Here is a 16254-nt window from a genome sequence, read left to right on the forward strand (position 1 = left end):
ACATACTTTTGAAGGCAAATCAATTCTTACTCAAGGGAGTTGTTGACCTGGGTATTGTGCTCCTTTGGTAGTAAAGCTGACGTGAATCGTCAGAGAAAATAAATGTTTATGCTTTAATATTTCTCCCTGTTTCAATGCTGTAGGCATCACACGAAAAGGAGGACAAAAAAAAGAACCGTTGTCAAAATTGTAGTTGAAGCAGCAAGCCACATCTGTCTTTGTCTGCACTGAGGTCTCTCAGAGACGCACTGGGCCCAAAACATCTTCCTGGGCCCAACAGACTGACTAAACTATCTTCCTCGAGGCCCCCACACCAGCAATTTATTTTCTTAAGGCCCTCATTATTAGACAAATTATGATCATTGTCCACAATGGGCTAAAGATGGACCAGCGCATCTGGCATTTGCCATTATGGCCAGTCCGTTTCTGGGTTCTCTGTCCTACTAAGCCTATGAAGGAGAACCTGAACAGGTGTCAATGTCTGTAGAAAGTGATTCCTCACTTCAGTCTTGTTTTTCTCCTTGTCAACCCTGGTGGGTCCACACATTCCTCACTGCCACCCGCAGCTGCTCTCTCTCTCTCTCTCTCTCTCTCTCTCTCTCTCTCTCTCTCTCACACTCTCTCACACTCTCTCACACTCTCTCACACTCTCTCACACTCTCTCACACTCTCTCTCTCTCTCTCACTCTCTCTCACTCTCTCACTCTCTCTCACTCACTCACTCACTCACTCACACTCACTCACTCTCACACTCACTCACTCACACTCACTCACTCACTCACTCACTCACTCACTCACTCACTCACTCACCACCACTCACCACCACTCACCACCACTCACTCACTCTCCCTCCCTCCCTCCCTCCCTCCCTCCCTCCCTCCCTCCCTCCCTCCCTCCCCCTCCCTCCCTCCCTCCCTCCCTCCCTCCCTCCCTCCCTCCCTCCCTCCCTCCCTCCCTCCCTCCCTCCCTCCCTCCCTCCCTTCCCACGTTCTCACAAACAACAGCATTTGCATAATTACAGATGTAATTTGTCTCTCTTTGCAAAGAAGCAATTTCCCCTTCATTTGAGCACTGTCTATAACCAGAATTTAAAACCACATCATTGCACGTTAAAATAGCTGAGCGCAACCTCAAACACATGCACGTGAATGTGGAGTCACAGGCACGCACGCACACGCACACGCACACGCACACGCACACGCACACGCACACGCACACGCACACGCACACCCGAGGGGTGAAATAAAATCCTATTTTCCATGAAGAAGTGTTGGCCTAGCTCCATGGTTGATCAGCGAGCCAGAGGCCTAGTCTTTGTGATAGCCAGTTGAGGAGATACGGTTCACTACCATTTCAGTAGGATACAAAGCTAAATGGCCCTGGCCAGTAGCTATTTCTGTTTCAAGTGCTGCTAGCTTTACACAGCATATTGTCTTTATAAAAACTCTGGGCATCATCACCACGATTACCACCGGAGAGACAATGTTATCAGACAACAAACGGTTTTCTTATAGCCTAAAGGAAACATTGTTTCAGACACTATGATCTGATACCAGAATATATAAATATCGTTCTAACCATATAGTTAACAATTATAATAATAATACAGCCTAGACATGTGATGTGGTAATGGTGTGTCAGGGCTGTGACATGGTAATGGTGTGTCACGGCTGTGATGTGGTAATGGTGTGTCAGGGCTGTGACATGGTAATGGTGTGTCAGGGCTGTGACATGGTAATGGTGTGTCAGGGCTGTGACATGGTAATGGTGTGTCAGGGCTGTGATGTGGTAATGGTGTGTCAGGGCTGTGACATGGTAATGGTGTGTCAGGGCTGTGACATGGTAATGGTGTGTCAGGGCTGTGACATGGTAATGGTGTGTCAGGGCTGTGACATGGTAATGGTGTGTCAGGGCTGTGACATGGTAATGGTGTGTCAGGGCTGTGATGTGGTGAAGGTGTGTCAGGGCTGTGACATGGTAATGGTGTGTCACGGCTGTGACATGGTAATGGTGTGTCAGGGCTGTGATGTGGTAATGGTGTGTCAGGGCTGTGACATGGTAATGGTGTGTCAGGGCTGTGACATGGTAATGGTGTGTCAGGGCTGTGATGTGGTAAAGGTGTGTCAGGGCTGTGACATGGTAATGGTGTGTCAGGGCTGTGACATGGTAATGGTGTGTCAGGGCTGTGACATGGTAATGGTGTGTCAGGGCTGTGACATGGTAATGGTGTGTCAGGGCTGTGATGTGGTAAAGGTGTGTCAGGGCTGTGACATGGTAATGGTGTGTCACGGCTGTGACATGGTAATGGTGTGTCAGGGCTGTGATGTGGTAATGGTGTGTCACGGCTGTGACATGGTAATGGTGTGTCAGGGCTGTGATGTGGTAATGGTGTGTCAGGGCTGTGACATGGTAATGGTGTGTCAGGGCTGTGACATGGTAATGGTGTGTCAGGGCTGTGACATGGTAATGGTGTGTCAGGGCTGTGATGTGGTAAAGGTGTGTCAGGGCTGTGACATGGTAATGGTGTGTCAGGGCTGTGATGTGGTAATGGTGTGTCAGGGCTGTGACATGGTAATGGTGTGTCAGGGCTGTGACATGGTAATGGTGTGTCAGGGCTGTGACATGGTAATGGTGTGTCACGGCTGTGACATGGTAATGGTGTGTCAGGGCTGTGATGTGGTAATGGTGTGTCAGGGCTGTGACATGGTAATGGTGTGTCAGGGCTGTGATGTGGTAATGGTGTGTCAGGGCTGTGACATGGTAATGGTGTGTCAGGGCTGTGATGTGGTGAAGGTGTGTCACGGCTGTGACATGGTAATGGTGTGTCAGGGCTGTGACATGGTAAAGGTGTGTCAGGGCTGTGACATGGTAATGGTGTGTCAGGGCTGTGATGTGGTAAAGGTGTGTCAGGGCTGTGACATGGTAATGGTGTGTCAGGGCTGTGACATGGTAATGGTGTGTCAGGGCTGTGATGTGGTAAAGGTGTGTCAGGGCTGTGACATGGTAATGGTGTGTCACGGCTGTGACATGGTAATGGTGTGTCAGGGCTGTGATGTGGTAATGGTGTGTCAGGGCTGTGACATGGTAATGGTGTGTCAGGGCTGTGACATGGTAATGGTGTGTCAGGGCTGTGACATGGTAATGGTGTGTCAGGGCTGTGATGTGGTAAAGGTGTGTCAGGGCTGTGACATGGTAATGGTGTGTCAGGGCTGTGATGTGGTAATGGTGTGTCAGGGCTGTGACATGGTAATAGTGTGTCAGGGCTGTGACATGGTAATGGTGTGTCAGGGCTGTGACATGGTAATGGTGTGTCAGGGCTGTGACATGGTAATGGTGTGTCACGGCTGTGACATGGTAATGGTGTGTCAGGGCTGTGATGTGGTAATGGTGTGTCAGGGCTGTGACATGGTAATGGTGTGTCAGGGCTGTGATGTGGTAATGGTGTGTCAGGGCTGTGACATGGTAATGGTGTGTCAGGGCTGTGATGTGGTGAAGGTGTGTCACGGCTGTGACATGGTAATGGTGTGTCAGGGCTGTGACATGGTAAAGGTGTGTCAGGGCTGTGATGTGGTAATGGTGTGTCAGGGCTGTGACATGGTAATGGTGTGTCACGGCTGTGATGTGGTAATGGTGTGTCAGGGCTGTGATGTGGTGAAGGTGTGTCACGGCTGTGATGTGGTAATGGTGTGTCAGGGCTGTGACATGGTAAAGGTGTGTCAGGGCTGTGACATGGTAATGGTGTGTCAGGGCTGTGACATGGTAAAGGTGTGTCAGGGCTGTGACATGGTAATGGTGTGTCAGGGCTGTGACATGGTAAAGGTGTGTCAGGGCTGTGACATGGTAATGGTGTGTCAGGGCTGTGACATGGTAATGGTGTGTCAGGGCTGTGACATGGTAATGGTGTGTCAGGGCTGTGACATGGTAAAGGTGTGTCAGGGCTGTGACATGGTAATGGTGTGTCAGGGCTGTGACATGGTAAAGGTGTGTCAGGGCTGTGACATGGTAATGGTGTGTCAGGGCTGTGACATGGTAAAGGTGTGTCAGGGCTGTGATATGGTAATGGTGTGTCAGGGCTGTGACATGGTAAAGGTGTGTCAGGGCTGTGACATGGTAATGGTGTGTCAGGGCTGTGACATGGTAAAGGTGTGTCAGGGCTGTGACATGGTAATGGTGTGTCAGGGCTGTGACATGGTAATGGTGTGTCAGGGCTGTGATGTGGTGAAGGTGTGTCAGGGCTGTGACATGGTAATGGTGTGTCACGGCTGTGACATGGTAATGGTGTGTCAGGGCTGTGATGTGGTAATGGTGTTTCAGGGCTGTGACATGGTAATGGTGTGTCAGGGCTGTGACATGGTAATGGTGTGTCAGGGCTGTGATGTGGTAAAGGTGTGTCAGGGCTGTGACATGGTAATGGTGTGTCAGGGCTGTGACATGGTAATGGTGTGTCAGGGCTGTGACATGGTAATGGTGTGTCAGGGCTGTGACATGGTAATGGTGTGTCAGGGCTGTGATGTGGTAAAGGTGTGTCAGGGCTGTGACATGGTAATGGTGTGTCAGGCTGTGACATGGTAATGGTGTGTCAGGGCTGTGATGTGGTAATGGTGTGTCACGGCTGTGACATGGTAATGGTGTGTCAGGGCTGTGATGTGGTAATGGTGTGTCAGGGCTGTGACATGGTAATGGTGTGTCAGGGCTGTGACATGGTAATGGTGTGTCAGGGCTGTGACATGGTAATGGTGTGTCAGGGCTGTGATGGTAAAGGTGTGTCAGGGCTGTGACATGGTAATGGTGTGTCAGGGCTGTGATGTGGTAATGGTGTGTCAGGGCTGTGACATGGTAATGGTGTGTCAGGGCTGTGACATGGTAATGGTGTGTCAGGGCTGTGACATGGTAATGGTGTGTCAGGGCTGTGCTGTGACATGGTAATGGTGTGTCAGGGCTGTGACATGGTAATGGTGTGTCAGGGCTGTGACGTGGTAATGGTGTGTCAGGGCTGTGACATGGTAATGGTGTGTCAGGGCTGTGACGTGGTGAAGGTGTGTCACGGCTGTGACATGGTAATGGTGTGTCAGGGCTGTGACATGGTAAAGGTGTGTCAGGGCTGTGACATGGTAATGGTGTGTCAGGGCTGTGATGTGGTAAAGGTGTGTCAGGGCTGTGACATGGTAATGGTGTGTCAGGGCTGTGACATGGTAATGGTGTGTCAGGGCTGTGATGTGGTAAAGGTGTGTCAGGGCTGTGACATGGTAATGGTGTGTCAGGGCTGTGACATGGTAATGGTGTGTCAGGGCTGTGATGTGGTAAAGGTGTGTCAGGGCTGTGACATGGTAATGGTGTGTCAGGGCTGTGACATGGTAATGGTGTGTCAGGGCTGTGATGTGGTAATGGTGTGTCAGGGCTGTGACATGGTAATGGTGTGTCAGGGCTGTGATGTGGTAATGGTGTGTCAGGGCTGTGACATGGTAATGGTGTGTCAGGGCTGTGACATGGTAATGGTGTGTCAGGGCTGTGACATGGTAATGGTGTGTCAGGGCTGTGATGTGGTAAAGGTGTGTCAGGGCTGTGACATGGTAATGGTGTGTCAGGGCTGTGACATGGTAATGGTGTGTCAGGGCTGTGACATGGTAATGGTGTGTCAGGGCTGTGACATGGTAATGGTGTGTCACGGCTGTGACATGGTAATGGTGTGTCAGGGCTGTGACATGGTAATGGTGTGTCAGGGCTGTGATGTGGTAATGGTGTGTCAGGGCTGTGACATGGTAATGGTGTGTCAGGGCTGTGATGTGGTGAAGGTGTGTCACGGCTGTGACATGGTAATGGTGTGTCAGGGCTGTGACATGGTAAAGGTGTGTCAGGGCTGTGACATGGTAATGGTGTGTCAGGGCTGTGATGTGGTAAAGGTGTGTCAGGGCTGTGACATGGTAATGGTGTGTCAGGGCTGTGACATGGTAATGGTGTGTCAGGGCTGTGATGTGGTAAAGGTGTGTCAGGGCTGTGACATGGTAATGGTGTGTCACGGCTGTGACATGGTAATGGTGTGTCAGGGCTGTGACGTGGTAATGGTGTGTCAGGGCTGTGACATGGTAATGGTGTGTCAGGGCTGTGACATGGTAATGGTGTGTCAGGGCTGTGACATGGTAATGGTGTGTCAGGGCTGTGACATGGTAATGGTGTGTCAGGGCTGTGATGTGGTAAAGGTGTGTCAGGGCTGTGACATGGTAATGGTGTGTCAGGGCTGTGATGTGGTAATGGTGTGTCAGGGCTGTGACATGGTAATGGTGTGTCACGGCTGTGATGTGGTAATGGTGTGTCAGGGCTGTGATGTGGTGAAGGTGTGTCACGGCTGTGATGTGGTAATGGTGTGTCAGGGCTGTGACATGGTAAAGGTGTGTCAGGGCTGTGACATGGTAATGGTGTGTCAGGGCTGTGACATGGTAAAGGTGTGTCAGGGCTGTGACATGGTAAAGGTGTGTCAGGGCTGTGACATGGTAAAGGTGTGTCAGGGCTGTGACATGGTAATGGTGTGTCAGGGCTGTGACATGGTAAAGGTGTGTCAGGGCTGTGACATGGTAATGGTGTGTCAGGGCTGTGACATGGTAAAGGTGTGTCAGGGCTGTGACATGGTAATGGTGTGTCAGGGCTGTGACATGGTAAAGGTGTGTCAGGGCTGTGACATGGTAATGGTGTGTCAGGGCTGTGACATGGTAAAGGTGTGTCAGGGCTGTGACATGGTAATGGTGTGTCAGGGCTGTGACATGGTAAAGGTGTGTCAGGGCTGTGACATGGTAATGGTGTGTCAGGGCTGTGACATGGTAAAGGTGTGTCAGGGCTGTGACATGGTAATGGTGTGTCAGGGCTGTGACATGGTAATGGTGTGTCACGGCTGTGATGTGGTGAAGGTGTGTCAGGGCTGTGATGTGGTAAAGGTGTGTCAGGGCTGTGACATGGTAATGGTGTGTCACGGCTGTGATGTGGTGAAGGTGTGTCAGGGCTGTGATGTGGTAAAGGTGTGTCAGGGCTGTGACATGGTAATGGTGTGTCAGGGCTGTGATGTGGTGAAGGTGTGTCAGGGCTGTGATGTGGTGAAGGTGTGTCAGGGCTGTGATGTGGTAAAGGTGTGTCAGGGCTGTGACATGGTAATGGTGTGTCAGGGCTGTGACATGGTAAAGGTGTGTCAGGGCTGTGATGTGGTAATGGTGTGTCACGGCTGTGATGTGGTGAAGGTGTGTCAGGGCTGTGATGTGGTAAAGGTGTGTCAGGGCTGTGACATGGTAATGGTGTGTCACGGCTGTGATGTGGTGAAGGTGTGTCAGGGCTGTGATGTGGTGAAGGTGTGTCACGGCTGTGATGTGGTAATGGTGTGTCAGGGCTGTGACATGGTAAAGGTGTGTCAGGGCTGTGACATGGTAATGGTGTGTCAGGGCTGTGACATGGTAAAGGTGTGTCAGGGCTGTGACATGGTAAAGGTGTGTCAGGGCTGTGACATGGTAAAGGTGTGTCAGGGCTGTGACATGGTAATGGTGTGTCAGGGCTGTGACATGGTAAAGGTGTGTCAGGGCTGTGACATGGTAATGGTGTGTCAGGGCTGTGACATGGTAAAGGTGTGTCAGGGCTGTGACATGGTAATGGTGTGTCAGGGCTGTGACATGGTAAAGGTGTGTCAGGGCTGTGACATGGTAATGGTGTGTCAGGGCTGTGACATGGTAAAGGTGTGTCAGGGCTGTGACATGGTAATGGTGTGTCAGGGCTGTGACATGGTAAAGGTGTGTCAGGGCTGTGATGTGGTAATGGTGTGTCAGGGCTGTGACATGGTAAAGGTGTGTCAGGGCTGTGATGTGGTAATGGTGTGTCAGGGCTGTGACATGGTAATGGTGTGTCAGGGCTGTGACATGGTAATGGTGTGTCAGGGCTGTGATGTGGTAATGGTGTGTCAGGGCTGTGATGTGGTGAAGGTGTGTCAGGGCTGTGATGTGGTAAAGGTGTGTCAGGGCTGTGACATGGTAATGGTGTGTCAGGGCTGTGATGTGGTGAAGGTGTGTCAGGGCTGTGATGTGGTAAAGGTGTGTCAGGGCTGTGATGTGGTAATGGTGTGTCAGGGCTGTGATGTGGTGAAGGTGTGTCAGGGCTGTGATGTGGTAATGGTGTGTCACGGCTGTGATGTGGTGAAGGTGTGTCACGGCTGTGATGTTGTAAAGGTGTGTCAGGGCTGTGATGTGGTGAAGGTGTGTCAGGGCTGTGATGTGGTGAAGGTGTGTCAGGGCTGTGATGTGGTCAAGGTGTGTCAGGGCTGTGACATGGTAAAGGTGTGTCAGGGCTGTGACATGGTAAAGGTGTGTCAGGGCTGTGACGTGGTCAAGGTGTGTTAGGGCTGTGATGTGGTCAAGGTGTGTCAGGGCTGTGACATGGTAAAGGTGTGTCAGGGCTGTGACATGGTAAAGGTGTGTCAGGGCTGTGATGTGGTAAAGGTGTGTCAGGGCTGTGATGTGGTAAAGGTGTGTCAGGGCTGTGATGTGGTAAAGGTGTGTCAGGGCTGTGATGTGGTAAAGGTGTGTCAGGGCTGTGATGTGGTCAAGGTGTGTCAGGGCTGTGATGTGGCCAAGGTGTGTCAGGGCTGTGATGTGGTCAAGGTGTGTCAGGGCTGTGATGTGGTCAAGGTGTGTCAGGGCTGTGACATGGTAAAGGTGTGTCAGGGCTGTGACGTGGTCAAGGTGTGTCAGGGCTGTGATGTGGTCAAGGTGTGTCAGGGCTGTGATATGGTCAAGGTGACATGGAATAGAGTGAAGGTGCCACTAGACACTGATCTTGAGTCAGTTTAGCATTTTCCCCACGAATGCTTTTGGGAGGGGAAGCTGATCCTAGATCTGTACCAGGTCTGCAAAAACAGTACAGTGGTGTTGTGTTCTGTCTGTTTATCTCTAGATCGCAGGAAACAGGGGATTTACATTGTCTGTCTTTCCCACACACCACTATTGCCTCGCTGCATTAAATGGAGAAAGAGCAGTTTCCTCAGGCAAACCTGGAAGATGTATCTATTTGAAGATACTGTAGACTATCACATGCAGTCTGCCCACCAACCCCATATGACTAATACCTTCTATGACATCTACTGCTTGAGTCATTCTATCTAGATTAGTAACGCTATAAAACACAACAAGATAAATAACTGTCCGTAAAAGTGCACGCTTCTGCGTCATCATTCGAAATGTTCCTTTCAGCTCCAGTAAAAACGAGCGAATAGGGAAGGCTCCTTGTTTTCTGTTGTTGTTTTTTCACCTTTATTTAACCAGGTAGGCTAGTTGAGAACACCTTTATTTAACCAGGTAGGCTAGTTGAGAACACCTTTATTTAACCAGGTAGGCTAGTTGAGAACACCTTTATTTAACCAGGTAGGCTAGTTGAGAACACCTTTATTTAACCAGGTAGGCTAGTTGAGAACACCTTTATTTAACCAGGTAGGCTAGTTGAGAACACCTTTATTTAACCAGGTAGACCAGTTGAGAACACCTTTATTTAACCAGGTAGGCTAGTTGAGAACACCTTTATTTAACCAGGTAGGCTAGTTGAGAACACCTTTATTTAACCAGGTAGGCTAGTTGAGAACACCTTTATTTAACCAGGTAGGCTAGTTGAGAACACCTTTATTTAACCAGGTAGGCTAGTTGAGAACACCTTTATTTAACCAGGTAGGCTAGTTGAGAACACCTTTATTTAACCAGGTAGGCTAGTTGAGAACACCTTTATTTAACCAGGTAGGCTAGTTGAGAACACCTTTATTTAACCAGGTAGGCTAGTTGAGAACACCTTTATTTAACCAGGTAGGCTAGTTGAGAACACCTTTATTTAACCAGGTAGGCTAGTTGAGAACACCTTTATTTAACCAGGTAGGCTAGTTGAGAACACCTTTATTTAACCAGGTAGGCTAGTTGAGAACACCTTTATTTAACCAGGTAGGCTAGTTGAGAACACCTTTATTTAACCAGGTAGGCTAGTTGAGAACACCTTTATTTAACCAGGTAGGCTAGTTGAGAACACCTTTATTTAACCAGGTAGGCTAGTTGAGAACACCTTTAACCAGGTAGGCTAGTTGAGAACACCTTTATTTAACCAGGTAGGCTAGTTGAGAACACCTTTATTTAACCAGGTAGGCTAGTTGAGAACACCTTTATTTAACCAGGTAGGCTAGTTGAGAACACCTTTATTTAACCAGGTAGGCTAGTTGAGAACACCTTTATTTAACCAGGTAGGCTAGTTGAGAACACCTTTATTTAACCAGGTAGGCTAGTTGAGAACACCTTTATTTAACCAGGTAGGCTAGTTGAGAACACCTTTATTTAACCAGGTAGGCTAGTTGAGAACACCTTTATTTAACCAGGTAGGCTAGTTGAGAACACCTTTATTTAACCAGGTAGGCTAGTTGAGAACACCTTTATTTAACCAGGTAGGCTAGTTGAGAACACCTTTATTTAACCAGGTAGGCTAGTTGAGAACACCTTTATTTAACCAGGTAGGCTAGTTGAGAACACCTTTATTTAACCAGGTAGGCTAGTTGAGAACACCTTTATTTAACCAGGTAGGCTAGTTGAGAACACCTTTATTTAACCAGGTAGGCTAGTTGAGAACACCTTTATTTAACCAGGTAGGCTAGTTGAGAACACCTTTATTTAACCAGGTAGGCTAGTTGAGAACACCTTTATTTAACCAGGTAGGCTAGTTGAGAACACCTTTATTTAACCAGGTAGGCTAGTTGAGAACACCTTTATTTAACCAGGTAGGCTAGTTGAGAACACCTTTATTTAACCAGGTAGGCTAGTTGAGAACACCTTTATTTAACCAGGTAGGCTAGTTGAGAACACCTTTATTTAACCAGGTAGGCTAGTTGAGAACACCTTTATTTAACCAGGTAGGCTAGTTGAGAACACCTTTATTTAACCAGGTAGGCTAGTTGAGAACACCTTTATTTAACCAGGTAGGCTAGTTGAGAACACCTTTATTTAACCAGGTAGGCTAGTTGAGAACACCTTTATTTAACCAGGTAGGCTAGTTGAGAACACCTTTATTTAACCAGGTAGGCTAGTTGAGAACACCTTTATTTAACCAGGTAGGCTAGTTGAGAACACCTTTATTTAACCAGGTAGGCTAGTTGAGAACACCTTTATTTAACCAGGTAGGCTAGTTGAGAACACCTTTATTTAACCAGGTAGGCTAGTTGAGAACACCTTTATTTAACCAGGTAGGCTAGTTGAGAACACCTTTATTTAACCAGGTAGGCTAGTTGAGAACACCTTTAACCAGGTAGGCTAGTTGAGAACACCTTTATTTAACCAGGTAGGCTAGTTGAGAACACCTTTAACCAGGTAGGCTAGTTGAGAACACCTTTATTTAACCAGGTAGGCTAGTTGAGAACACCTTTATTTAACCAGGTAGGCTAGTTGAGAACACCTTTATTTAACCAGGTAGGCTAGTTGAGAACACCTTTATTTAACCAGGTAGGCTAGTTGAGAACACCTTTATTTAACCAGGTAGGCTAGTTGAGAACACCTTTATTTAACCAGGTAGGCCAGTTGAGAACACCTTTAATACCTCATAAGGATACCCCTGTTTTACTGCCCCTTCTGGAGGAATTGGGTACCCATATAAAACAGGATACATTTTTGTCAAAAGTTGCTAATATATGTATATAAAAAATATTATAGAATAGAAAACACTCTAAAGCTTCTAAAACCGTTTAAAATTGGTCTCTATGTAAAGCAGAAGTGTCAGGGCATGCATTCTCCCAAAATCTCTCTTGTCATAGAAAAAGTTGCCCCAACTTTGACGTCATCTTAAACGCACTTCCCAAAAGGCTACCGCTCTGAGAACAGTTCCTACGTGTTCAGCGCGAAGCCTGCTTTCTATGGGGCTTCTCATTGTGTGAATCCCGCGCTCACCAGACGTTGAGCGTGCCGAAAGGTCTCGGTCACGCCAAAAAAAAGTGCACCTCTATGCGCGCTCTGCACTTTTTCTCTCTTTTCTTCAGGATCAATTACAAGACGTGTGTGTTTCGCTTCGTCCTCACAATTGCTGTACACCTTTATAACATGTTAAAGCTTAATTATGAACATAGTTTGACAAGTTTGCTCGACATATAATATATAATTTCGACGTTTTGGTGCGCATCCACTTGAATTTTGCCTACATTTTGACCGAAATGAGGCTATTTTGAGAACCGAAAGACGCAGACTTGAAAACTAAAGGCTGTTTTTGGTAAGTATAATCCCTTCCAGGTCTTTTGATGGAAGAACAGCAAAGGTAAGGGAATATTTATGTGTTAATTTGGGGTTTCTGTCGACTCCAAGATAGAGGAGTCATGATGCTAATGTGGGAGCGCCGACTCCCTATTATAGCCTAGTAAACGCAAACTGTAACGTTAAAAATAAATGTAATACAGCGATTGCATTTAGAATAAGTGTATCTTCCTATACATATGTAAAACATGCATATTTAGTCAAAGTTTATGATGTGTATTCCTTGTTAGCTGACGTTATCTGCCGGAGCTATTTAATTTCTCCTGACATTTTAGTAGCATTTTTTGAACGATGCATCATTGTAAACAGAGATTTATGGATATATATATAGCATATTATTGAAAAAAATGAATGTACTGTGTAACATGTTATATTACTGTCATCTGATGAAGATTTCAAAAGGTTAGTGAAATTTTTTTTTTTTTAATCCTGCGTTTGTTGATTGCATATTTTTTCCTACTTGGCTATGCTAATGAGCTATGTATGCGGTGGTGGTTTGACATAAATATGTGCTATGTTTTCGCTGTAAAACATTTTAGAAATCTGACTTGCTGGGTAGATAAACAACTTGTTTATCTTTCATTTGAGCTATTTTACTTGTTAATGTGTGGAGGTTAAATATTTTTAGGAATATTTCTTGCATTCCCTGCGCCACATTCCAGCTGGGGGGGTGGGGGCCCATTCCCAAATGGGAACTGGTGTCTCCAACAGGTTCCAGGTAGGCCAGTTGAGAACACTTTATGCACTGCACTCTTTGAGAGAGTTAGTTAGCAAACCAGGCCGAAGACCCCTCAGAGACACCAATACTCCTTAGCCGGCCCACAAGAATGGAATGGTCTACCGTAACAAAAGCTTTGGCCAAGTCGACACAAATGTGAGTGTGTCAGAGAGAGAGAGAGAGAGAGAGAGAGAGAGAGAGAGAGAGAGATAAAAGATGGACTACTCACACACGCAGGAAGGCAGCTGTCCGGACCAATTGTGGTCCTGCAGACAGATCCGCACAGAGGGGCCGATGAGGCGGAAGCCTGGGATGCACTGGTACACTACCGTCTCTCTGTACCCAAAGTTCTCCCCGATCACCTGGCCGTTCACTATGGTCTCCGGAATACCACAGTGGCCCGCTGGAGAGGAACACAAAAGCAATAGTTAGATGAGGGAGAGGAGAGAGAGAGCAAGAGAAGAAAGAGGGGGGAGAGAGATAGACAAACAGAGAGAAAGAGGGAGAGAGAGAGAGTGAAGGCGAAAGAGAATCAGGGAGAGAAAGAGATAGTGAAAGAGAGTCAGAGAGAGCCGATGCTATGTTTGCTGTTAATTTGTACTGTTAATTTCACTTGTGTTTATTATCTATTTCACTTGCTTTGGCAATGTTAACATATGTTTCCCATGCCAATAAAGCCCTTAAATGGACTTGAATTGAAATTGAATTGAGAGAGAGAGGGGAGAGGGGAGAGAGAGGGGAGGGGAGAGAGGGGAGAGAGAGGGGAGAGGGGAGAGAGAGAGGAGAGGGGAGAGAGAGGGGGAGAGGGAGAGAGAGGGAGAGGAGAGAGAGAGAGAGGAGAGGGGAGAGAGAGAGGAGAGGGGAGAGAGAGGGGAGAGAGAGGGGAGAGTTAGGTGGAAGAGGGAGAAAGAGAAGTCTTGTAATGTACTGTACAGTCCTGTTCTTTGAAGGTTACAGACAGAGTACAGTATTGAGATGCTCATTCAAACAGTCAGGTCGCAGAGATATTTTTAGTCCACAGACGTGTGTCAGAGAAAAGATGGAAGCCCAAAATAGACAGTTGTCCCTGCTTCCACAGACTTGGCATCAGCAGACAAAAAAGTTACACTGTAAAGCTATTTTAACACATTAGAAAGATGTTCCTTAGAGGTGGAGACTTAAAATAACTCTACAACAACAAAAACATTGTTAGGGCAGTAGATACTGTAGCCTACATTTCACAGACAGACAACACAATGTGGGGAATGGTTCTTCGTTCATAATAATCTTAACATTCTCTCAGAGTCTGGAGAATGACTTGGTTGTTTCACACAAAGACAGAGAACAGAGATGTGGAGAATGAAATATGTTGTTTTACCCAAGCAGCGCGTCTCCTGTCCACTCCACAGTCCAGAGGGGAGACATTCTCTCACGGTAGAGCCCACCAGCATGAACCCTGCATCACACATGAAGATGGCGGTTGCCCCGAAGGTCATCTGTGTACCAATCTTCTTCCCATTGGGCGGGCCAGGGAGGTCTCCACAGGAAATGACTGTGACACAGACAATACAATAACAGAGACATCATCTCCCAGCTCACAAACCAATGGCATAAATAAACATATGAGAGATATTGTCTCAAACCACTCTCAGAGTTGAGTATAACAATTATTTGAATTCTTGCTTAATAAATAAGACACAGGCTGATCCCTTACAGTTCCAATGGTATTTCAATCGGAACGATTTTTGCCAAGTTTGAATTGATCTGTCAACTGTTTCTGTGATATTTGTAAGTGAAGGTGAGTCATATTATTTTGTTTTTGGAATCCTTGGAACAGGAGAGGAGATGAGCTAGGAGAGAGGGGAGAGGAGGTGCAGAGAGGAGAGGAGATGAGCTAGGAGAGAGGGGAGAGGAGGTGCAGAGAGGAGAGGAAAGTGGAGGACAGAAGGGAGGGGAGAGGAAGGAGGGGAGAGGAGGAGAAGGGAAGGGAGGAGGGACAGGAGAGGAGAAGGGAGAGAAGAGAGGAAGAATGGAGTGGAGGTAAAGGGATAGGAGGTAAATGGAATGGAGAGGAGAAGAGGCAAATGGAGAGGAGTAGTGACAAAGGGAGAGGAGAGGAGGTAAAGGGAGAGGAGAAGTGATAAAGGGAGAGGAGAGGAGGTAAATGGAGAGGAGAGGAGGTACAGGGAGAGGAGAGGAGGTAAAGGAGGAGGAGAAGTGATAAAGGGAGAGGAGAGGAGGTAAACGGAGAGGAGGTAAAGGGAGGGGAGTAGTGACAAAGGGAGAGGAGAGGAGGTAAAGGGAGAGGAGAGGAGGTAAAAGGAGATGAGGTAAAGAGATAGGAGAAGTGATAAAGTGAGAGGAGGTAAAGGGAGAGGAGAGAGGTAAAGGGAGAGGAGAGGAGGTAAAAGGAGAGGAGGTAAAGGGAGAGTAGAGGAGGTAAAGGGAGAGGCGAGAGGTAAAGGGTGAGGAGAGGTGGTAAAGGGAGAGTAGAGAAGGTAAAGGGAGAGTAGAGGAGGGAAAGGGAGAGTAGAGGAGGTAAAGGGAGAGGAGAAGAGGTAAAGGGAGAGGAGAGAGGTAAAGGGAGAAGAGAGGTAAAGGGAGAGGAGAGAGGTAAAGGGAGAGGAGAGAGGTAAAGGGAGAAGAGAGAGGTAAAGGGAGAGGAGAGGAGGTAAAGGGAGAGGAGAGAGGAGGTAAAGGGAGAGTAGAGGAGGTAAAGGGAGAGGAGAGGAGGTAAAGGGGGAGGAGAAGTGATAAAGGGAGAGGAGAGGAGGTAAAGGGAGAAGAGAAGTGATAAAGGGAGAGGAGAGGAGGTAAATGGAGAGGAGAGTGGAGGTAAACGGAGAGGAGGTAAAGGGAGGGGAGTAGTGACAAAGGGAGAGGAGAGGAGGTAAAGTGAGAAGAGAGGAGGTAAAAGGAGAGGAGGTAAAGGGATAGGAGAAGTGATAAAGTGAGAGGAGGTAAAGGGAGAGGAGAGAGGTAAAGTGAGAGGAGAGGTGGTAAAGGGAGAGGAGAGGAGGTAAAGGGAGAGTAGAGGAGGGAAAGGGAGAGTAGAGGAGGTAAAGGGAGAGGAGAAGAGGTAAAGGGAGAGGAGAGGTGGTAAAGGGAGAGGAGAGGTGGTAAAGGGAGAGTAGAGAAGGTAAAGGGAGAGTAGAGAAGGTAAAGGGAGAGTAGAGGAGGTAAAGGGAGAGGAGAAGAGGTAAAGGGAGAGGAGAGAGGTAAAGGGAGAGGAGGTAAAGGGAGAGGAGAGAGGTAAAGGGAGAGGAGAGAGGT

At 47.7% G+C, this 16254-nt stretch overlaps 1 protein-coding gene across 1 annotated transcript in view; it reads right to left on the bottom strand.

Moving 5' to 3' along the window:
• LOC124012727 (CUB and sushi domain-containing protein 3-like) overlaps nt 1-16254 on the bottom strand; it is an 849083-nt gene that overhangs the window by 100386 nt on the left and 732443 nt on the right. The window contains exons 52-53 of the mRNA XM_046326635.1: nt 14360-14533; nt 13232-13405 (exon numbers count right to left, since the gene is read on the bottom strand). Of these exons, the coding sequence (XP_046182591.1) occupies nt 13232-13405; nt 14360-14533 (348 nt within the window). The remainder of the gene's footprint in view (nt 1-13231; nt 13406-14359; nt 14534-16254) is intronic.

Source organism: Oncorhynchus gorbuscha, linkage group LG24 (genome assembly GCF_021184085.1).
Source record: "Oncorhynchus gorbuscha isolate QuinsamMale2020 ecotype Even-year linkage group LG24, OgorEven_v1.0, whole genome shotgun sequence".
Classification (NCBI taxonomy): domain Eukaryota; kingdom Metazoa; phylum Chordata; class Actinopteri; order Salmoniformes; family Salmonidae; genus Oncorhynchus; species Oncorhynchus gorbuscha.